Source organism: Hemibagrus wyckioides, linkage group LG18 (assembly GCF_019097595.1).
Source record: "Hemibagrus wyckioides isolate EC202008001 linkage group LG18, SWU_Hwy_1.0, whole genome shotgun sequence".
NCBI classification, from domain to species: domain Eukaryota; kingdom Metazoa; phylum Chordata; class Actinopteri; order Siluriformes; family Bagridae; genus Hemibagrus; species Hemibagrus wyckioides.
The window spans coordinates 4,005,826-4,029,739 of record NC_080727.1 but is presented as its reverse complement, the minus strand read 5'-3'; the positions used below and the strand labels follow the sequence as shown (position 1 = coordinate 4,029,739).

The window sequence follows — 23,914 nt, the reverse complement described above, 5'->3', positions numbered from 1 at the left end:
TCATTAAGATTATAATACACCAAGGTCTCTATTTACTTATTTATCTGATTATTGAAACAAATGACAGAAAGGGGGAAGATTAAAATATTTGTGTCACCACTACATATTTGTCTCGCAGATTTGTAACAATTTGTTTCATTACTACAGAAACCTCTGGATTGCTAAATACTTTTGACAACACAGCTCATTCTTCTGAGTGAAGCAGTACAGTGACTGTAGCACTATTCAGAGAGTATTTATGAAAGTGGGTTCGTCTATGGACTGAGATGAGCACACAATCCTTGCTTTTCCACATCTGTGAGCTAGCCAGTCAGCTTCCAATATCGATGATCAGCATCTATATTCTTTCCTAATCCTTGCCCTTCAGTTCTCCAACACACTCATGATAACTTGAAGAAGCTAAATGTATACAGCGACCACTATTGATACAGTAGTGCGCCATAGGATCAATTATGTTCTTGAAAACTGTGACTCAGGGATCCACCGTAGAATGAAGTAGAACACATTTATGTTAAAGATAATGGAGTCGAGGATCTCAATCAGTGATTATACTGACACATACAAACCTAAAACAATTAATGGCTCTACATCTTGTCCAGGAGCACTGTGTCATAATTTCATGTTCAGAAAAGGGTCCCAGAAGAAAGAAAAGTTCATACATTCTTTGGGTGGTTCATGGTCCTGTCATTGTGAAGGTGGTTTACTCTGCACCCTTAAAAGACCTTAGTCTGAAAGAATCTCTATAAATGTATATATAAGTCTCTATTGCAGAGAGTTTGTCTTGTGGAACCTTTATTGTCACCAGGGTGTTCTATATAAAACTGGACAGTAGATTTTCATATGTGCTAGGAGAGCGTATAATTTTTCAGAAAATGTTCCTGTTTGAAAGACTTGACTGGATATGATAAACTCTTTATAGTCACAAATGTTTCTGTTTCAGACAAAGATAAAAATGAGTGATGAAATGCCCATGGTCAAAAAAGGAGGCGGGGCTAAAGACAAATAGGATAACAAGCTGGGTAAATGATGTGGCTTTTAAATATAGTCCAGAACATCCAAAAAAAGGTGTTTGCCCACATTTTACAAGATAGATAGACATTCAGTAAGGGCTTTGGAGTTAAATATTTGAATGTAAATAAAAACCATATTTTGTATTTTTATTACTATAGTAATCCGTTTAGTGTTGGTGTGTCAAAAGCAGAAATGTGTAGTCCAAGAGGATCTAAAAGAAACTGTATTGGCAAACAAAGAGTTAAAGGTTAAAACGTGCAGGACAGATCATTTATAAATCACGCTGCTTTTCAAACTGTCACAGGTGTGACACCCTGAAATCCCTCTGCCAAGCCTCCTGATAGGCATCATATGCTTTCAAAAATGAATGATCTCTCAAACTGTCTCTCTGATGTGAGATAAATGATGTCACTGGGCCAATCAATTAAATCCCACAAGTGACAAATTCACATCAATCTGATCTTCCCACAAGTTCTGTTTTACTTACCTGCCTGCTTAGCCCTAAACCTGTGCGCTATAAATATTGTTCTAAGAAATAATGCAGCCAAGAATAAAATATACAGATTATTTTTAAATGTGGTCGATTAGCAGAGACATGGTGGTAGGTGTTGGAGATTTTCCTCATTAGTCTGACACTAGAACTATGAAGCTGCTGTGGCTAACCTATGCAAATCATTATACACCTCACACTGTATCGAGGTGTTCAGTTTCTCAAAGAGACTTGCTCTGACACTGTATGACATCCTGATATCTATAAAAAATAGACAGCATGTCAGCAGGAGAAAACAGCTGCAGTATCGCAGAATCATTTGGTGACACCGTCCTCAGGTGTAGTGAGTATAAATTAGATTAACAGTAATCTGGGTGATATCATTTGAATATACATTATATGACCGAATGTTTGTGGACATTTATGACTGACCATCACATCCCCATGTGTTTGGTGAGGAGACCTGGAGTTCTTGCATATGAACCTTGGCAAATCATATCTTCATGGAGTTCACTTTCTGCACAGGTGCATTGTCATATGCTGAGACTACCATGGGTTTAGTATGGTATGTCATCGTTACGAAGACACTATCCCGTTTTTACTGTAGTGTAACATCGTATCCATGACCCTACCATTGTTTTCATACAACATTTCATGATAACCATGATACTACCATAGTTTAAAATTTGGTTCTTTCATGATAACCGTGACCTTACTATAGTAGTTCAAAGCATGACACTACCATAGTTTAACTCTAATACACAGAGGTAACCATGATACTACCACGGTAGAAAACTATCCTGGTTTTTCTATGGTACTTCATGGCAAAAATGAGACTAAAGTATACTATAGTACATCTACTATACTGCAGTACATTTTCTATAGTACATCCTCATGCTAGTTCACTAAGTCTAAGGATTAAGAATACCACCAGACTAAAGGTCTAAAAACCATACAGAACTAGTACAGTACTTCATGTACATTAAAACTATGATTCTACTATGCTTCTAATGTTTCATGCTTCATGGTAACCATGACACTACCATGGTTTTAAACAAATAGTTTATAGTAAGCATGTCATGACACTACCATGGTTCTACTGTAGTACTTCATAGTGAGCATGACACAACTACGGTTTTTATATAACACTTTATAGTAACGTTTCCAAGACCACCACCATAAAACTACCATTAAAAACCACAACCAATAAAACCACTACCAGGGTTTTATTGAGGTACTTCTTGGTAATCATGACAGGTCCTTCATTTTACTTCATGTAACCATGACACTATCATGGCTTTTCTATGGTACTAGAACCATGACTACGGCTATCAGAACCACGACACTTCCATAGTTTTACTATATAACTGCATGGTCATATATCACTACAGTAGTTGTGCTATGGCATTTCTTGTTAACCAATATACCACAATGGGGTTTTTTGTAGTACATCATGGTAACCTTCATCATGGAAATACTTCATCAAAAAAAATGACACATGAAAAAATGATTATTTTTTCATTGTCTGTACCGCTTATCCGATCTATTCTCAGGTCACGGGGAGCCTGTGCCTATCTCAGGCATCATCGGGTATCAAGGCAGGATACACCCTGGACAGAGTGCCAACCCATCGCAGGGCACACACACACTCATTCACACACTACGGGCAATTTAGAGACTCCAATCAGCCTATGACACTATTATATATTCACTATATTACATCACTGCAGTCATGACACTTACCATGGTTTACATTTGGTACTTTGCGGTTACCATGGTAACCATGAAGCTGAGATTTCATTGAACCTCTTAACCTCAGCTTCACTTAAATAATGATGTTTTTATAATTACAAAAACTGCAATGTACTTTAAAAAAAAACATGCTTAAGCAAACAATATGTGTTTAAACCAAAAAGGCGTCCATGACTCAGTCACCGGTCCTTCCTTGGAACCCTTTTAGAAGATACTGACCACTGTACACTGGAAACACCCCACAAGACCCGCCCTGTTGGAGATGCTCTGGCTCAGTTATCAAACCATCACAATTTGGCCCTTGTAAATTCGCACAGACCTTTACACCTGCCTATTATTTCTATTTACAACACATCAACTTTGTAGAAGTGACTGCTCTCTTGAAGGCGCAAGTGCAACGAGAAAATCAACGTTTTTCACTTCACATGCCAGTGGTTGCAAAGTTACGGCTGATCAGTGTATGTTCTAAACTGTGCAGAATTTTATTTTTCTGATAGATTTTAAATGAATTTGGATAATTAATTAAATATGTGTATAAACATTTTTTTAACTTTTATTCTTATTAATAAAGTTGTTTTATTAACGTTTTGCGCTTTATTTGCAGCAGAGTGATTGTCGAAAACATGGCAACCCATAACGAGACGCGCTCAAGAAGTCCCGCCTTTTCCGACGCCGCTACTTCCTGCCGACGCAAGCGTTTATTTTCATACGGAAAATGGCGGCTTCTGAATCGAATCGCGCTGTGGATGTGGACGATGCCGCGTCCACTGAGAAAAAGGGACCGGATGTTGATTTCTGGGCCGGACTCGGGCCCATAGTGAAGCGAGAGCCGGTGGTTAAACTCCTGAGTCCAGTGAGCGGGTTGGAGGCTCTGACGTGGTCGGCGGATCACCGACTGGCCGTGTCCACCGTCAACAGTGTTTCCCTCATGGAGCTGGTGTGTGATCAAAACACATGTAGCCAGGAATTAGTGCTTCACCGCACTCACATCCCAGTACCGGAGTCCGTGTATGAACTGAAGGCAAGTACACACACACACACACACACACACACAGGCGCACGCGCGCGCGTGCACACGGAGCAAGCTGCAGCAATAACAACAATAATAACTGAATTGCACGTTATTACTGCATGCTGTTTTGTGCAGGGAAAACATGACCCATTGGACGTGAAGCAGAACTAAAGGGTAAAGGTTAAGATGTGGAAAAAAGGTACATCATGCAATAAATCTTTTTTGCAATATTTGAAAGATCACGTTACAGAGATTGACATGCAAATTGTTCCTGATGGATTTGCCTCCTTTGAGAGCAGAAGAGTAGTCACCATTTCCATGTTCCACAGCTAATGAAAAGGTTTTATAAGCGTCCTATAACTGACCATACATCTTAGAAAGTAATCTTTTGTCTACTTCGTTGTCATCTAACCAGTTCCAGTTTACGGTTAAATGTGCAGACAAATAGGCCCACAATATGAAACACTAAATGTGTAAGACAAGAACATTGTCGATTTTTCCAGGACGTCCTCATACGCATAAACAAGTATACTTTACTTTATAAGAAAGAGGTTAGTCACACTTCTGTCACTTGTCAAAAAACAAAGAACATTGTTGTACAATTAATCTAAAACTTTCAGTGTTGAGGCAGTGACTGTCATAAATATCCCAAGAGATTTCTGAGACATCATATTTGCACGCTGATGAGTGATTGATGAGTGTCAGTCATTGTTGCATAATATAATTAGTGTTTGTTTTATTTTTTAAAATTAGGTGGGCCCGGAGGATGCAGTGCAATCAGCGAAACAAAAATTTGAGAATTCTGATGATCCTGCAGTAAGGCAGGTTTTTCTGCTGGACAGAATTATGAATCCCCAAGGCGGAGCCCTGCATGGCATGAAGTACACCAGCTGGTCACCGCTCGGCTGCGACGTGAACGGCCGCTGCGTTCTGGCTTGCCTGACGCTAGACTGCCGCTTGACCATTCAAAGCTGCCACAAGCGACTACAATGGACTCAGCTCCTGAACCTCACCGAGCTTTATGGTGACATGCTGAAGTCAAGAAACTATTCGAATGCCAACGAGTCTGAACCCCTGCAGGAAGACCTGGAAGATCTCGAGGTGCTTCAGAGTAGGTATCAGATGCAGACACCCGTACGTATGGAGTGGTCCAGCCTGTGCAACACGCATCAAATCCAGAGCAACAATGAGTGCAAGGATGTGGGGACGGTCCTCCTGGCTGTGCTGATGGAAAACGGGGATTTGGTGGTATGGCAGTTCCAACTGCCAATACAAGGAAAGGAATCCGTTGTCTCTTGCAACACGATCAAATCGGGTGTGTTGTCACCGAGCGTGTTAGCCTGGTGGGAATATGAGCATGCTGGGCGCAAGATGAGCGGCCTGATCGTGGGAAGCACAGCGGGACCTGTTAAAATATTGCCTGTGAATTTAAAGGCGGTGAAAGGATACTTTACTCTCAGACAGCCGGTGGTGCTGTGGCAAGACAAGGATAATATCCCAGTGAGCAACGTCAAGTGCATCACGCTCTTCCACCCGCAGCAGAAGTGTAACTGTAGCTTGGTTGTTGCAGCGCGAGGCCCATATGTCTTCTGGTGCTTGTTGCTGATCTCCAAAGCGGGTTTAAACGTCCACAACTCTCATGTTACTGGCCTTCACTCGGCACCAATTACATCCTTAACTGCTACACACAACGGAAGCTCTGTCTTCACCTGCTCGCTGGATGGCACAGTCAAAAAGTTGACGCCGGTCTTTACAGACTCTGCTATAGTCTTCAAGCAACAGGAGGTGGAGCTTCCAGAAGGTGTTCGCGGCTGCCGTATACATGGAATTGCCACCAGCCCAAACGGTGCCTACTTAGCTTTGGCCACCACGGAAGGCTTGATCAATGGTTTGCACCCAGATGTCCGAACCAACGTGGTGCAGTACATCACGCTCATGACGCCAGACGAAGCAGGGGCAAAGCTTCTTGAGTCACAAGTGCAAAGCCTCTACAAGCAGGCTGACCTGCTGGATCTGGTACGATGGCGCGTGATGCACGACAAACGGATTCCGCAGTTCCTCCAAGACGAGGTAGATGAGAAGACGTCCACATCAAACTCGATGTACCTCTGGAGACTCAAGCTCTTCCTCTTGCGTGTCGTCCATCAGTCCTTGCAGAAGATGCCAGTGGAGGCGCGCTGGAGGCCCAATCATGAGGACAGCAAAGCACTTCTACTGGACGACACAGAGGGAGACGCAGCAGCGGAAGGGAGCATGGCGGCTGACGCTTCCGAGATGAACGAGTCCAAAGCGAAAGAAGCTGAAGGAGAGTCGGATGAGGAGCGAATGAGTGAAATTACAGCATGGATCGAAGAGGTGGAATCGCACCTGACACGTGAGCACATGAAGAGGGTGCTAGGAGAGGTCTACATGCACACCCTCATCACCGAGAATACATGCATCCCCACTAAAGGGATCTGTGACTTCCTGTCCAACGATCCTACCAATGAAGATCGAGCCGCTAAGGTGAGGGAAATATTCCTGTATGCTTAAATACACTGAAACCAACTGATGCTTAATATTAAATGCAACATTTTACAGAATTGGTGTCTGATATAAGAAATAAGCTAAATTATTAAAGCACAATAGCACACATTGTTGTATTTCTGATATTTTGCTATATTTTACAGGATAGTGTATAGTTTTATATGTTTTTTTTTTCTTCTAAAAAACACTGGTTTGAAAACATTTTTCACATATCAAAATATATATATTTTTAATATATAATTAATTAATAATTTTTGTCACATTCAGTTCTGAAAAAAGGCACATCAGTAGTTCCTCATTCTGCAGAGATTTCTACTTACTTCACTATGAGCATTTTATAACCTCGGCACAATCGGGTGTCAGAAATCTAAATTTTAAATATAGATACAGAAGCTGACGCTGCGCCGTACAGCACACCCTCATGAAAGTTGTATCCTCCAACACAGTGTTTGTACTTAAGTCATTAGCATCATCATTTATGAATATCGCAAGACTAATCCCTTCACATATTAACATAACGGTTCGTCTCGAATATTGCTGCAGCTTTAGATTTGTACAATAAATCTTCGCAGGCCTGATGAGACGTTCTAAGCAAAAAGGGCAGATAGATTGAATAAATATAGATTGATTGGACCCTATTATAATCATATGATGCCGGTTTTGTTTAAGGACGATTCGAATTTCTGGTGTTTGCTCAAAAAGTAATAAAGTCAAACGCATAGAATGACAGGAGGAGGAAGCACGCGAAAGGTTAGATCCTGACATATCTGTAGCGAACAAAGAGAAAAAGGAGATTTACAGTCCATTTTGTCTCACTTTCAGGTTCTGATTGGTCACATAATGAAGAAAATGAACAAGCAGACGTTTCCGGAGTACTGCAGCATGTGTAAAGAGGTTCTGCCCTTTACTGACCGCAAGCAGGCCGTGTGCAGCAGCGGACACATATGGCTCAGGTAAGACACGGTCACACAGCTGTACACAGTCCAGTCACATTTTATACCTGATCTGAACTTTCCATAAACTGTTGCAGGGATTTAAAAACTTCCATAGGAATGTCAAGAATTTTGGCACACAGCAAGACTGTTATGTAAAAATTTTGTTTTAAAAAATTATGTTTTTAACTTTTTAGTAGGGGAAAAAATTCACACAGAAATTTAGTCATTTTATTTTATGATTTAAGGAATGGCAAACATTTTTATTGGGCACTGTGTAAGAATTGAATTATTTTTATTTATTTGTATTATTATTATTATTTATTTATTTATTAATGTATTTTTTGTTTTGCCTATTTAGTTATTTATTTATTTATTTATTTATTTTGTTGTTTATTAATTTTTAGCAACCGAGTTTAGTTTAATTATGGAAACCGTGTCGTAAAGTATATATTACGTTATATGAAACTAAACAATGACTGGGTGATGCGATGCAACTCAGCATAAATATTTATTACCATCATGAATTTTATTTATTTTCCATTAACAGCAGTGTTGTACTCCTTTTATCCCACAGCAATTTCCTAACAATTGTTTTTTTATTTTTATTTAATTTATTACAGAATTGTACTTTTTATTTATTTTTGTCAATGAAAAGATTAGTTCCTTAGTTCCTGTCATTTATTTTATAGCAGATATAAGCCTGTTTTGAAGAGCTTGTAATATTTAGGAGAAAGTGCAAAGACTTTTCCACATTCTTCTGTTAAAGATGAGCTTAAAGATTTGAGATACTTTTTTATTATTGTGTGTGTGTGTGTGTGTGTGTAAAACACTGAAACAACACTCTTTCTCCACATATTCCCCCATATAGAAGGAAGCTGAGGTCAGCTCACAGGTCCAGCTATGGTAAAGTTAGATCCCCTGCAGCAGCTGAAGGTTAAAGGTTCTTCTCAAGATCCCAACAGCGGATCCTGGGATTTGAACTCTTAACCTTCTGGTCACTAGCACAGAGCCTCTGAGGTGTTGATGCATAGAATTTGGAGCAGGAGGTGGATGTATTGACCATTTACATTTGTTAGAAAGCTTTGTGTAGTGTGGAGAGATCACACAGGGAAGACCATGTTTACAGTAGCAAAAAATCAACTAGTTTCTGCTTGACTTCAACAACATGTAGTTCATTAGTTTCTTCCAGAATGGACCAGCGTGTTGAGGGGATATTGCCGCTCATCAGCTAGGTGATAATACTACAAGGGTGGACAAATTAATAGCCTAGAAGCTGTATTTGTCCACTAGCTCATATTTGTCTGATTACAACCAGATTATGAAATAAACCCTAAAAGCAAAAATTGTATGCTATAACGTTGCTGCATGTTCATATTACTTTGTTTATTTTTACTTTTTTAAATAACAAATATCGCCCAAATTTGTCTGTCTGCCCCTGCTGGTAAACGTATGCAAGTGCTCCATGCATTGCTGTACATCTATCCAGGCTTCTCAAACCTTTGTATATGTGTGTGTTTTCTTTTTCTGTTTATTTTAGGTGTGTGCGGTCGTTTCAGGTCTGTCAGAGTGTGACGTACCGCCGATGTCTGCTGCAGGACAGCATCGCTTCAATGCCACAGCCTGAGGGTAAGACCTGGTGATCTGTCGGAGTTCTGCCCGGCGGCTTCTCTTGGCACATACACATACACACTACCTTTAATATCCTGCAGGACAAAAGTTGGATATATTAATTCAGGCTGCATCAATACATTATTTATATAGACTGTGATGTCATGCAAAGCAAAGCAATGTGAAAAGATTATGTAAGGATGATTTCCTACATTATCTTTCTACATGTTGTTTGAACTTTGTGCCATATAATCTGCAATTTTGATCCATAAGGCAAACACCACTGATTACGACAAATTCCATTTAGTAGCCTTGCATTGATGTGTTTGGAGTCTTAGCTAGAGTTAATTTGGGAATCATGACATGTGATAAAATTATCAGGGCAAATTGTTTACACATTTTTTCCCAGAACAGTTTATCATTTCCTTATTGTTGGATAATTATCGATTGGATCATTACATCACTACATATTTTTACAGACAATACTGGGTGAGGGAAAATAATAGCTCTTACCCAAGTGATTGAGTGACATCGTGAACTTCAATTAAAGCCGAACAAAAGCACTTTTCTGAAAGAGAACATGCATTGAGTAATAAGTAGGTTACACATGTGGGTATTGGTATGGATGAATACCAAAAAAAAAACCGATGTCTTGGTAATATTCAGTGTGGAATAAATGATATTGATGCATCCCGAGTGATCTCATTAGCTTCTAGGATCCATTGCGATGCTACAGAAGTAGAGAAAATTTTATACATTTTTTTTGCTCACTTCCCAAAATAAATAGACATGTAATACACCATACATAGATTCTGCTTTCAGTCCACTCGCACATTTAGCCTGCACAGTAAACGGAGCACTAGACAAACAGCAGCCATGCTGACATCAGCTCCCATTAATCATGTATTAACGAATGAAACCCCACCTCTCATACCTGCTGCGTGACATTAGCTAATCAAGTCGTCTCAACAGAGCTCGGCGAAACACAATCACGGAAAACCACGACTCGATTGTCGGGTTGTGTTTGAATCGTGTTCGTCGCCTGCGCTTGGATTTCCATTTCCTCTTTGCCTCTTCACAGATCCGGACTGGGTGAAGAAGATCTTAGAGGGGCCGTGTACGTTCTGCGACTCGCCTCTGCTTTGACACGCTGGACGAAGGAACCCATCGCAAGTCCTAAAGCTGCACACCTAAAACCTTAGAAACTGTATAGCACTGTTCATTTCATTGTTTTGTTTGTTTTTAAACTCTGATAATCCACGGCTAATATATACGAGCATTCTGAACGAATTTGTTTTCCGATTATTGTTTTTTAAAAGCACTGGTTTGTTATATATCTAGATTGTTTTCATTCCTTGATGCCGAGGTCAGTCGCGTGTACAAACAAAAATGGCGGGGGAAACCTCTTCCACCTCAACTTTTATTTTATTTCTATCTGCCGAATACTTTGTTTGAGCCTTTGCTGCTAAGATTCCTTTCTACCGCAACTTTCTTTCAGCCTCGTCGTATGATTCCGCTTTTTTTTTTAATTGGCTTTCGGAAACATCTCCATCGGCAGCGTCCTCTGTCTTCACATGAGAACTTTACACGGGCTGCACGAGGAGAGATTAAAGCCTGCGCGAGACAGATATGCGGCGAGAGACAGAGGCAAAAGTGTTTTAAGAGTGCGTTTCGCTGCTTCCCGAGGGATCCGCCTCTAATGAGATACCAGAGTAATGAGGTGCGGATTCCAGCCACAGATGTGATTCTCATTTTAATTAAGAAGAGGCGGGGTTAGAGTGCATATTGTTAAATATAGTTAACCCTCTTTTTATGGGCCGTGGGGAAATAAATAGAGAAGCCAGTACAGTTTGACACGAGATCCGCCTATATATATATATATATATATATATATATATATATATATATATAGTCCCTACATTTCTACCTCAGGGTCAGTAAGATGAAAATTGGCGGTCTTGTTCACTCTTGTCTCCTATATCGGCTACTAATCCCCCACAATGTCCTGCCCCGTCTCTCTCAGGTCAATAGAGTGTATCACTTGCCCCTGGGGCTCGAAATAAGAAGCGCTTAGATAAATAGATAGAAAAAATTTTCCGTAATGTAATAAAAAGCACTGCTGTTTGTCTTTCTTGTGGTTTATCAGTCCCACACATGCCTTTTTTTTTTTTTATAAACATGATGGACAAGGGGCACTCGATTACGCGAGGTTGATTCATGCAAGCACTTTTTGATCAAAGAAGAGCGAGAACCTAAAGGGAGAACTCGTTATAGCTGTGTCTGTTGTGCGTCGCTGTAAATTTGTCCACAGATACAGCGAACCATCTTGAAGGAGCACTCCCGAAACTTGCTCTAGCTCTGTCTAAGGCTCTGTCTAAGGCTATGCCGCATTTGTGCGATTAGAGGTGGGGGAGACAATTTTCAGCAAGTGAGAAATGGTACATTTGTTTTACGTTATGAAAGTGATTGAAATCTGACTCTCAGGGCAGCTGAGAAAATATGTAAAAAAACCCCAATTTTTTGTAGAATGTGATATATAGCTAAACAAATTGTCCTTTTTTTTAGTTTAGTTATTAGTTTCTAAATTAATGGGTCAGTGTAATTTTAGTTAGAATTTTATCATTTTGACAGTGTAATATCGATATCATGATAAAATGTCACTGAGCTCAAAATGTCACTCATACTTTCATAACATGACCTAGGAATAAGTTGGTTTGAATATTTTCTTTAAAACAAAAAGGCTCATGTGCTGGGATTTCCACCCTGAGCTAGTCTGAGCTGAACCGGAAGTCTACGCTAATGCAAAAAAAGGGAAAAAGTTACTCTGTACGTTCGTGGTGAGCAGGAAAGCATGTCAAAACGCACAAAAAGGAGGCAACATCTTTACAAATGAGCCTCTCAACAAGGTGTTTCTTCCTGCAAAACTTGTTTTCAAACGTTTTTTGAAATGAATTAGTTTTGGTAGTTCTAGCTAAATGTATAGAGGTGTATGTGTATATATATATATTCTTTTGCAGTCACTCTGTGATAGTCGCACATGCAGTACACTACACATCCGAGTGATAGAGATTACACTAAAAGTTGTCTTTTGGTGAGACTAAATGTCACAATGTGTACCGTTTGACTTCCTCGTTCGTTATCGACGCTGTTTTGTTTGCCCTTTTCGGCGAGGGCGTGTGCCGTAGCGATAGGTGGAGACCGATCGCGGCGGAGAGGTTAGCCGTGTTTTGGCGGAACCTCCTACGTCTTTAATATAATGAGATGTCAGAAAGCGTTTGTACAATAATTTCAGCCCCCCTCCTCCATCCTTTCTTCGCTCAACACATCAAACACGGGCTTTGTTTCTGCAACATGCAATATTCATAGCCTCCACGATCGTGGATGAACTTCGGTCGGATTCAGTACTTTTGTTAAAGTATGTAATTAACGAGTTATTTCAATTCATGAGAATCTGCTTTGTTGACCCGGTGTAATCATTTCGTTATGAACCTTTAGTGACCTAAATGAGTGAGTGTACCAGTAAGGAAGCTACCGTGGGGTTCAGGCTTCAGTGCCATTTCTTGATCTTTCTGCTGCTTGTACACTGTATGTGCTTGTTTTCCTTAATGGGCAATATATGTCATAAATGAAACTGATAAGTTGTATGTAAATCTTTATAACAACCATTTATGCTGCCGTAAAGTGTATATATAATGTTATACCTCAAATAAAGGCAACGTTATTTTGTAAAATGAATTGCATCTCTTTATTTCATGGTAAATTTCGAATGATGTTTAATAGCCGATTGGTCAGATTTGTTTTCTTTAACAACAGCTCTGAAAGTAGTTCCGGCTACAGAGGGATTTTAGGGCTACATGTAAACACAAAAAATGTTATAATTGTTGATATAGTTGATAAGATTTGTTCTTAGATGAAACTTTTAAGGTGAAACGTAATCGTCAGGACAGAGCTTTTATGCTTTGCAGTTTCTCAGTATCATGACAAGCGTTCTTTATTTATTTATTTATTTATTTATTTATTGGCTTATTGACATCAGTAGAAAGAGAGCTTGGTGAGGAAACGACTGTACGAAGCACCTTAGGAAGTAATAACAGGTAATGTATCACTTAATGTATAACGATAATAAATAGTCATTTTTAAATTAATAACTATTTTTAATTGCTTGGTCTATGAGGGAAAAAAACACTAAGGTGTGCTGTTGTAGAAAAGCAATCATTTTCCTGACTGTGCTAAGCTGTGCTACGATGCGTCACATGACCACCTTGTCGCTGATTATATTTCTCTTTCAGTCCTTCAGTTTCTACAAAATTGCCAATGAAGATCAAATCCATTGGTACAAAGTTCATATAAGATCATAATATAGATCTTACAGATACACTCGGTGATTAGCTTTGAATATCAGCGATCCCTCCAGAGCCACGCCTCCAAAATGCACGCTTTCTGATTTGACAGGCAGCATGATTGACAGACAGGAAGAGATGCTTCCTTGTCCTGATTGGTTGACCACATAATTGCTGTATATTGCTTTAGTTTGATCAAGAACTTTATTAAAGCTGTCAAAGGAAAGGCCAAGATTGTAAAAAATCACTGACGGCACCTTTAAATCAGTTTATCAGTATGCTCATAATTCCAGTATAAGGGGGGAAAGATGTAGATAAAAATTTTATAAATATATAGACAGACACGCCTGATTGGTGCGGTGGGTGAAAAGTTTGAAACTTTACGATATGGCTCCTGAACATTATTTTCTCTGTACTCTTTAAAGTATTTAGTAGATTCAGTGGACCCTCAGTCTTGTAAGCCTCGTTTGTGCTACAGATTCTCAAATCAGGCTGTTAACATGGTCCTTTAACAGCTACATGGTCCTGCTGGGATGCTGCCAGTGACCCATGACTGGCTGGTTTGCATGTGTGTGAGTGTGTGTGGGGGAGCAGGGGGAGGAGATGTCAATAAGCACACTGCTTGTTTGACAGTGTTAAACCACTCAAGTGGAACTAATGTGGACTCGCACAAAGGGGACGGACAGGCCTTTTACTGCTATATTAATTAAACCTCTAGTCAACACCAGACCCACAACCAGAGAGGAGTGTCAGGGGAGTGGGGGTGTGGGGATGTTGTATATATTATGTACATAGGTCATGCTAATAGTACAACTCGAAATATAAGCAGACACATCAGTGTTTAGGGCCCAGCTTTGATTTTTTTTTTTTTTTTTTTTTTTTTTTACAAAACAGATCTTACTAGCAGTTCAGGGTCCTTTACATGATGTAGAATAATTGTTGTTGTTCTTTCGGCTGCTCAGTGTTCAGGGTCACCACAGCAGATCATCTTGTGCGCATATTAAATTTGGCACAGGTTTTACGCCAAATGCCCTTTCTGACACAACTCTCAAATTTTATCTGGGGTTGGAATCAGCAGTGAGAGTTAATTTCCCTGCCCAGGAATCGAACCCAGGCCACAACAATAAGAGCACAGGATACTGCCGCTGGACCACCAGAGGCCTTTTGCATGATGTAGACTTTAAGATTTTTCCCTGAGATACTATCCGTAAAATAGCTTGTGTCTGATTCTGTGTTAGAAATCAAAGTGTTCATAGAAATCAGGAAAAGTCTCAGCCCCTCAATCATGCCAAGTACCTAAAGGTACACTATATGGCCAAAATATCATGCAGACATCATCTGATCACCACACTCCTATGTGATTCTTCACCAAAGCTCAGTTGAATACAATGTCTTTGCACACTGAAAAATGATTTTATTTCACTGGAACTAAAAAGTTCAGACCTGTTCTAGCATGACAAAGCCCCTGAGCTCCATGAAGACATGGTGTGTTAAGATCAGAGTGGAAGAACTGGAGTGTCCTTCACAGAGCCCTGACCCTGACTCAACCCCACTGAACACCTTCGGGATGAACGGGAAAATTCCCACAGCCACGCTCCAACATCTAGTGGAAATCCTGCTCAGAAGAGTGGAAGTTATTCTAACAGAAAAAGTGGATGTGGAAGGGGAACTTTTGTCCATATAATGTAACTCAACTCTCTGTCCTTAAACTATAAAACACATACAAGTGTAGGTTAAAACTTGCACACTAGTACAAGAGTAAAAATGTATGAAGCTACAAGATTGACAGGAAACCAGAGACGCTTCCTTGTCCTAACTAGTCACGGTTTTTCACATTATTTGTTTTTCCCTGCATTTACAGAGCCAGAGTGATGGGCACGCGGACCAGAGGGGTTTTCTGGTAAAGGTTGCTGGAAATATTACATATATATATATATATATAAAAAATTACTGACTGCAGCTTTAAACCAGAAACTCAATAGGGCATGGTATTTTATTTGTCTCTATTTTCTACAGCATCAGTGCAAATTACTTGGGGTATGTTTGTGTGTGTGTGTGTGTGTGTGTGTGTGTGTGTGTGCACTTGTTTTTTGCGCATGGTATTATTTCAGAGCATGAAGAATTTATAATGAGTATTTTTTGGTTTTTATATATAAAAAAAATAATACCGGAAATAACTACTATGCAAAGCTATTAGAATGAATATTTATGAGTCTTGATATGAAATATTCATAAAGTTGGTTTAAAAAACAAGGAGAGAAAATGGGGGGAAAAGAGATATGAGTGAGAAGTCACTGAGATGGAAGAAGAGATAGAGGGAGGGATTGGGCTACTGTCTTGACTTTGTCGTAAGGGTTTCTGACAAAAATCGAATCAAATATCTGACATCTATTAAGAAAAGCACCCGCGGTGTCCCTCTACCAGCGGCCCTTTTTTAACTTTCCCTCCCTCTTTGCCTGTGGTGATGTTTCTTACATTCACCTGATCCCCCTCTCTCTCTCTCTCTTTCTTTCTTTCTCACCCTCATCTCCGCCTTTCTTTTCTACTTCCTTCTCCGTTCCATCTACCCAAATAAGGAAATTAATGAGGGATAGATTCTTTACCGACTGCCCCCGCAATGTTTACCACTGATGAAATTATAATGCGGCCTCTGCTGTATTATTTATAAGCCAATTAGAGGAAGTGTTACTTGATTTGATGGGGAGCCGACACACAAAGTACATTTAACTAATACAGCGCAAGAGAGTAGCGCCGGGAAAGAGATACGGACGGAGGGGAGGGGAGGGAGACAGGGAGAGGAAGAGGAGGACAGCCGAGCCTGCCGAGTCCTCGGCGTGCTCTAGGATTACGTGCCTAATTGCCCTGCTTTATCTGTCTGTCACGGAGAGCCATGCATATTTCAGTGCTCCCAAACACTTTGATTGTTTGCACTCGTGTTGCGGCTGTAACAAGTAGAGCAGTGGCCAAAGTGGAGTGTAGTTAAAGACTGACAGAGAGCAAGGGAGAGGTGGGAGAAGGAGGAGGCCGGAGGGAGTGAGGGGACGCACGACTTGGACGAGCTGAAATATGATTAGAATGGAAAGAGATGAGAGAAGTTGTTGGGGACTAATGAGTGCAAAACTCTTAGTCGACGCCTCCAATTACAGCAACAGGCGCAAGAATGACTCCTTTGAGAGTGGACTTGAGAAAATACAAAAGGAAAGCAGGCTGAGCAAAGCAGAGGTAAAAAAAAAAAAAAAAACAGGACAAATATTTGTACAAAGTTTGGATTAAACAACAAGAAGCAACACAGGAGTCACAGGAGACTGACACGTGAAATGTTTTTGTAACTAATAACTTATTTGTGCACTACGTTGAAAAAGGTCATTTATGTTCAACAAACAATACAGGAATGTAACCGAAAATGAATGCATATGAGTGAACTGATAATATGTTCTAGAGATACAAATACGAGGCAAACTGCTTTTGTTTTTTTTCCTAAAAGGTTAAAATCTGATATAAGGCTTGAGAGATAAACAAGGACCACCTTCATTACCATGAACATGAGGTTCACCTGCTGTGCAGTATATTTTCAGCATCCTTAGTAACTCAGGCCTGTGGTGGTTTAAATTAGACTACACTCTTGGGGGAAAAAAGTGTTAGGAAGAACCAAAAAACATGTTTTCGCAGCTTTGCCATAGAAGAACCATTTCTGGTTCCTGAAAGAACCTTTCAGTAAATCGTTCTTAAAAGAACTCCTTAAAGTGCCATAAAGAACTTTTTTATAGTCTAAAGAACCGACAAAGAACCGTTTGTGCAACGGAAACGTTCCATGGATGTGCAAGGTCCTTTATAGAAGCACACACTCAGACAAAGAAGCATTTAAGAACCTTTATTTTTGTGTGTACAAGTTTGTTTATATTTTTCGGGAAATAGAACCAAGTTTGTTGGAAGATTTCGCAAAGCAAGTACAAACAGGCTAAATAGGCCAAGTAACTTCACAAGAGGGAGTTAAATAAATAAAAAACAATCCAGTTAACATCTCTAGCTGAGACCAGAATAAACCCTGACTTTGTGTTTTAATCTGAACACAAACACACAGCACTATACATAGCTACAGACATTGATAGTTTCGTTGTTTTAGACCCCTAATAGAGAGCAGGTTTGTTCCTTAAGGAATAATTAAATCCAAGAAATGAGTGTGTTTTAAAGATGCATTACTTTTACTAGGTACATCACGTCATAAATATATAAACGCTATCCCTTTGGCCAAAGGTAGCACCCCAGTATGAAACTTTGTGCACCAAAATGCATAGGTTATGTGACTACTTTCTAAAAGTCCTTTTAAAACCTTCTAATCTTTAGGAGCCGTTCTGACCCAGTTTATTGTTCTGTATTGAAAGCATAGTGCAGTAGAGGAGACCGGACCCAGCCTTCATCCTCCATCCTCTATCCTCCATCCTCTCCACGATCTGCTTTTGAAAGCCGATCAGACACTTATGCAAAGGAGGGAAATTGGAGCAAAGGCATCTTCAATTATCTGATGAGGCATGTTTATCGGACCGGGTTTCTCTTTCCTTTTTTCTGCTCCAGGATCAAATAGCGGCTCTTTACATAACAAAAGAGCTTCCTGCCTGACCCGCTTCACTGAGCCTACCTTTAAGCTCTTCCTAAGACAACGGTCGATGGGTTTTTTGTTACTGAAAAACACTAAACTGAATTAAAAACATAACCTAACGCACTGAAATCACACTTATTACTTATTAGCGTGTGAATCTTCAATAACATTGATTTTTTGTTTAGAAAAAATCTACATGCAGCATCATCACCTGTTTTATTTATTCATCGCTTTTAAAGCCTGTGTAACAGGATAGCTGTTAATTAATATAACTGTCAGGTAAAAGGCTGCTGTCGGACCATCACCGATCCATCAGTAACATTAGCTCGGGCCTTCCGCTCATGCTAGGCCGCAAAACCCTATGCCTGCTGCTCAATTAAGCTAATGCTATGTAAATGAGGTCTCCAGCCATTAGCTCCTACTTCGGGCCCCGTTAATGGCATAATTGGGCCAATCCAAAGGGCAATTAATATGGCAGCACTCGACTCACCTTCTCTCATCTGTAAATATGCTCCAGTTTTTGCAAGGTTACAGGTCAACGGCAAAGACGCTGAGGATCGTCTGACCCAGAGGTGGAAGTCCCTGACGTTACTGAAATCCAACACAACGTGTTCCTAAGCTAATAGTTATAATGATTTAAAACCCATATGTATTTCTACCAGAATAAGCACAGCAAAATACAGCGAGGACAGAGGATAATGTAAACAAATAAATATCCTCTTACATACCTTTATTTAAAGTTCTTCTGGAAGGACAAGCTGAAGAAGGGCCAAGAGTTGGACCTTTTATAATAAATAAATAAATAAATAAATAAATAAATAAATAAATAAGGCTACATATGAATCACCATTAGTACTGAAGACATAACAGGTAAATGTTATTGCATCATAAAATATAAGAGCCAATCATGTCATATCAGATCATATGTCAGATTAGCCTAAAGAATACAATGAGTTGCTTTCTCATTTATTATTATTTATCATTTATTAATTATGTTTAGCTCTCTAATAGAATATTTTGCGATGTATGTCTGATATCAGGTTGTTATTGTTACTTAAAATGAAAACCTAATCAAAACAATGCGAAAATGTCACACTCCAATGGTTTGGTACATGACTTGCAAATCAGTAGTCATAAAATATTAGAGCCAATCACGTTCCGATATATGCAAATGAAGGCCATGTGAGATCAGTTTACTGGAAAGAAGGTGAGCACTTTTCTCAAAGGGGTTCTTGAAACTCTCTTCAGGCATTTCAGGGTTCTCCTTGGGGGACAAAGTAATGCCATTACAGTTCTAGATTAATATGTATATTAATGGCATCTGGTAAAGTTTGTTATTTAATGGCATTTTTGTGAAACTGCCACATCAAAAAACACCACAGCAAGTTTTAAGATCATTTTAATAGCACAGATTTTTTTCAGCCGTAACATAATTATTATTCCGGTAAACATTCTGATAAACTTCACCAGGCCGAATGCTTTGGAAAGCTCTTTTCATCCTTCTCAGAGCAACGTCTCTAAGGGAATTTTAGTAGTCAAGCCTCTCTAAATCTTCCTGTTTCTACAACACAGAGTCGATAAAAATAAATATCCTTCGTGGCACTCTTCTCTCCTCTACTGGCCACCCAAACATCCTCAGGCAATCTTTAATATAATCCCTGTTTCTTTTGCTTTTAAATGGCTCGGATCCCAGGTGCTGTTTAGACAGGGGGAGGAAAAACTAATGTTAACATATGCTGCGAGTGCCAAGAGCCAAGGCCTGGCATCGACCAGCGCAGTGTGTGATTAGGCTAGTGAAGCTAAGCCAATCCCAGACACCGATCGAAGTCGTGCACCTTCCATATGGACGCGGCCCTGCTCGCAGCAGCCACGTCCAGCTGCCTCCATTGATTTTTTCCTCAATTATATAATGGTAGCTTTCTGTCCTGGATTTAAGCTAGATCACACATGTCGGATACACGGAGTCTCCAAAATCAACCGTTTTTTCTTTCTTTTTTGGGCTTAATAGGATTTTTATTGGTAATGGTTTAACAGTCTCTCTAGAGGTCTCTCGCTCTTGTCTTCATGTCTGCGTGCGCACAATTCCGTGACGGTACACGCTTCTTAAATTCCGTTTGCAGCAATCCAGTCGGTGTTTGTTATCTTTTCCAGAGGCAGCTCAAAATTTACAGTCTGACAAAAAACGACCATCCTGACTCACAGCTCTGACTTTGAAGAGCAATGTTGTCTTTTGGATATTGACTTCAGGTGTTGGTTGCCTGACTGAGACTTCTCCAGAAATACGAGTGTCTCACGGGCGATTTGAAGCACTGCAACTGAATATGGGCTGAAGAGGCTGCGTTGTATACATGTGACCTTTTCGGGGACTGTAAACTGAGTCCAGGTCGAGTTCCTAATCAGGACAGGGCCCCATCAGTGGAAAGACATTAGTGGATCTAGTCTGCTGTACCTATAGCTACTTATACACAAATATCGACTGGATTTATAACATTATAACAGGAATTTATGGTCATTCACATATTTTCATATGTTGTGTAATGGTTTGTAATGGTGATAGTGGTGCCACTTAGCTTGTGTTTGAATAATAAAGTGTGCATGTAGCTATTACTATACTTTTACTGTATACCATTACTGTAATTGTAATTGTAGAGTTCTCTTCACATTTTTTATTTGTTTAATGTAGCACATGAGAGGGTGATGGGGTTGAAAGTAACAGGGTTGTTTTTTTTCTACCCTAGACCCTAGCATTGAGTGAGAATGTGGTGTTTAACTAATGTCCTTGCTAATAGGATGGGGACATTAAGGAGAGTATATTGTGGAAAAAAATCTTTAATTTAGGAAATACTTTAAAAGTCAATAGCACAATATCACTGGGGAAAAAATGCGAGTAAATGTGACCTGCTTCACGATAAGTTTAAATGGATTCACACATTAATGCGAATATATATATATATAAAATCTTTGGTTATAGTCCTAGCCATGCATTGCTTACACTACGCTAACACCACAGAAATTCATTTCATCATCCATTATAATTACAAAAAATAAATAAATACATCCTGGAAAAACAAGGTAATGATAAAAACATTGCTAGCTTGCGGTTAAATACGCTGCAATATGATGCGGTTATTAAATGATGCGGCAAAATTTAAAACTTAGCTTAATAACTAGCTGTCAAATAATATGAAACAGTGCCATAAAATTCAGTAATAAGATGATTAAATGAGTTAAATCATTAGCTAATAGTGCCAGCAATTTATTATATGAAGATTCAGAAACATATATATTTTGTACTGCATAAGCTAGCTGCCTAGTGCTACCCAAAAAGATTATTATTCTGTGTGTGTGAGCTAAACAGTAATGTTTAGCCTGCTAATAGCTCATATATATAAATTGGCTCTGTAAAGCTACCTGGTTAGCATTAAACCAAGGCATTGTTAGTGGAATAGGTTAACATAACTGGTTAAATAGCTAGAAACTCCGGCTCTTGATATTCAGAGCAGTAGTTAAATGTTATCTGGACAAACAAGATAGCTAGTGGATCATGGACAGTGTCCTCAAGGGACTACATCAACCTCGAAACCTATGCATCATCATGATTACAAACATATTTTCAATAAATGTTTTGTCAATTTTTCCGTATTTATGACTGAACTCCCACGCTAGTACAGCATGTCAGGATAGAGATATAGAAATAGAAATAAGTAGCATGTAGATTAATTAACTCATACTTATGTTGCTCCTAGTGACACTTCAAAACAGGATAAACAAAATATTCCTAAAAATGACTTTGTTCTAATTTTCGTTTAAGTATCTAATCTAGGTGTTACTATAGTTTATAGGTGGTAGCTTTGCTGAATATCTATGTAGCTAAAAGCATGTACCACTGAGGATGAGCTAGTTAGCTAGCAACTGAAAGCCCTCAATCGACTCAATCAAGCGACTCAATCCAACAGTAGCGTTGCTTTCCTCAAGTCATTGTGTTTTGTACTCTTTCCACAGTAACAGTTCTGAGACCCAACACTATCAGATAAAAGATCCCCCTTAACAAACAAGCCCTGGGGCAAAAAAATCCAACCCGAAGTCAATGCAAACCGGGTTCACAGGCACAATGACCAACACGGTCAGTTCACGCACACAGTCTCGACCTCATTTCTCCTCTCATCTCCACTCATCAGCCAAAGCAGTGTCGTTATCAGTCCCTGCCATCAGACACCCTGCTGGCCACGAGACGCCTGATGGACAACAGGAGCGGAGGAGAGGAGCAGAGCAGGAGCGGCTCACGCTGTAACCAGAGAAGTGATGTTAATCTAGCGGAGCGCGGGGCATTTGGGGGATAATTGTAGCGCTACACAGCTAGAGTGATGATGCCACAGATCTAGAGGAGTTAAGCCCAAGATTTGTGTTGACTATTTCTCTATTTTTTTTTCTTCAAGGGGCCATATGAATATTCCCTGGCACGTCTAAGCCCAAGGCAGCGTGGGGCAGTGTGGAAGGATCGGCAGCATAGCTTTAGCTCAAGTAATGAGGCCTAATCCCCTGCTGACTGGGTCCTGTTTAAACAGCTCCTGCCTGAGCCACCCAGTAATCGAATAATTAACCTCGATGCCCTCTCCTGCCTACCTGCTCTTCTACGAACACAAAACTACCCTGCCTCCAACCTCTGCAATACGGGAGGGAGGATCGATAAATAGAAGATGTCAAAACAGTCAATGGAATTTCATTGGAGCGTAAATGGGAATAGAACAAGAACCATCGTGGAAATGGGCGCTCCTGGCTGAGTCGGCGGCATACGTGAAACATTTCAGTCCTTGCTTTGCAAAATGGTATGATAAGCACCAATTACAGGCACTTCTCTAGAAGAGGATGCGGTGAGTATATCCGAAAAAGATGAGCCGAATATTATTTATGTCTCTGCCAACTCTGAATTACATGCACATAGGGATAACTGGTAATGCTCTGCACTGGGTGAATTATTGAACTTGTACTGTATTATGCAGGCTTAATGGGGAAGGACATGGACCACGCTGCACTGGAACAACTGTTAACAACTTCTGTGCTGTTGTAACACTGTGTAACCACTGAACTGACCTAGTCGACAGCACAAAGATAGGTGGTGTTTGGTACTTCGACCTTTTTTCCCCCCAAGTTCTGTTCAAACCTAGGAGAGCTATGAAGTCTGCCAAAAGAAGTCTTATGGAATGAAACATGGCGGAGCATGCTGTTATAGGAAAATAATCAACAATAGGCTGGAGAGATGGAGTTACTGTTACCATCCTGATGTTATATTTTCAAATATCTTACTTTATTTTGGAAAGTCATCATTTTTATCCATTTCTAGATACATCTAATGATGTGGAATGACAGAAAGTAAGAGACGTAAGTAACATGACTTAAACATTTAAAAACATTCCAAATTCTATTATTTTATATTCTGATATATATATCAGAGTATTCCTGAAATCTCAGATTAAATGTTCAAGTCGTGATTCTATTTTTCATTTTTGACTACAGATCTGACAATAGTTTAGATTTAATGCATTTGTTCTATAGCTGAAATTAAACAGATAAAAAACAAAACAAAAATAAAATCATATAATGATAAGGTTGATAAGGTGAAGGTTTCTGTAAGATGTTTTATTT

At 39.6% G+C, this 23,914-nt stretch overlaps 1 protein-coding gene across 1 annotated transcript; it reads left to right on the top strand.

Moving 5' to 3' along the window:
• The first annotated feature begins 3,945 nt into the window (after positions 1-3,945).
• On the top strand, positions 3,946-13,065 carry gtf3c4 (general transcription factor IIIC, polypeptide 4). Its single transcript, XM_058416052.1, has 5 exons — positions 3,946-4,274; positions 5,019-6,770; positions 7,614-7,744; positions 9,264-9,352; positions 10,416-13,065. The coding sequence occupies exons 1-5, from the start codon at positions 3,969-3,971 to the stop codon at positions 10,478-10,480; spliced, it is 2,343 nt and encodes a 780-aa protein (XP_058272035.1). The 5' UTR covers positions 3,946-3,968; the 3' UTR covers positions 10,481-13,065.
• Positions 13,066-23,914: the final 10,849 nt, after the last annotated feature.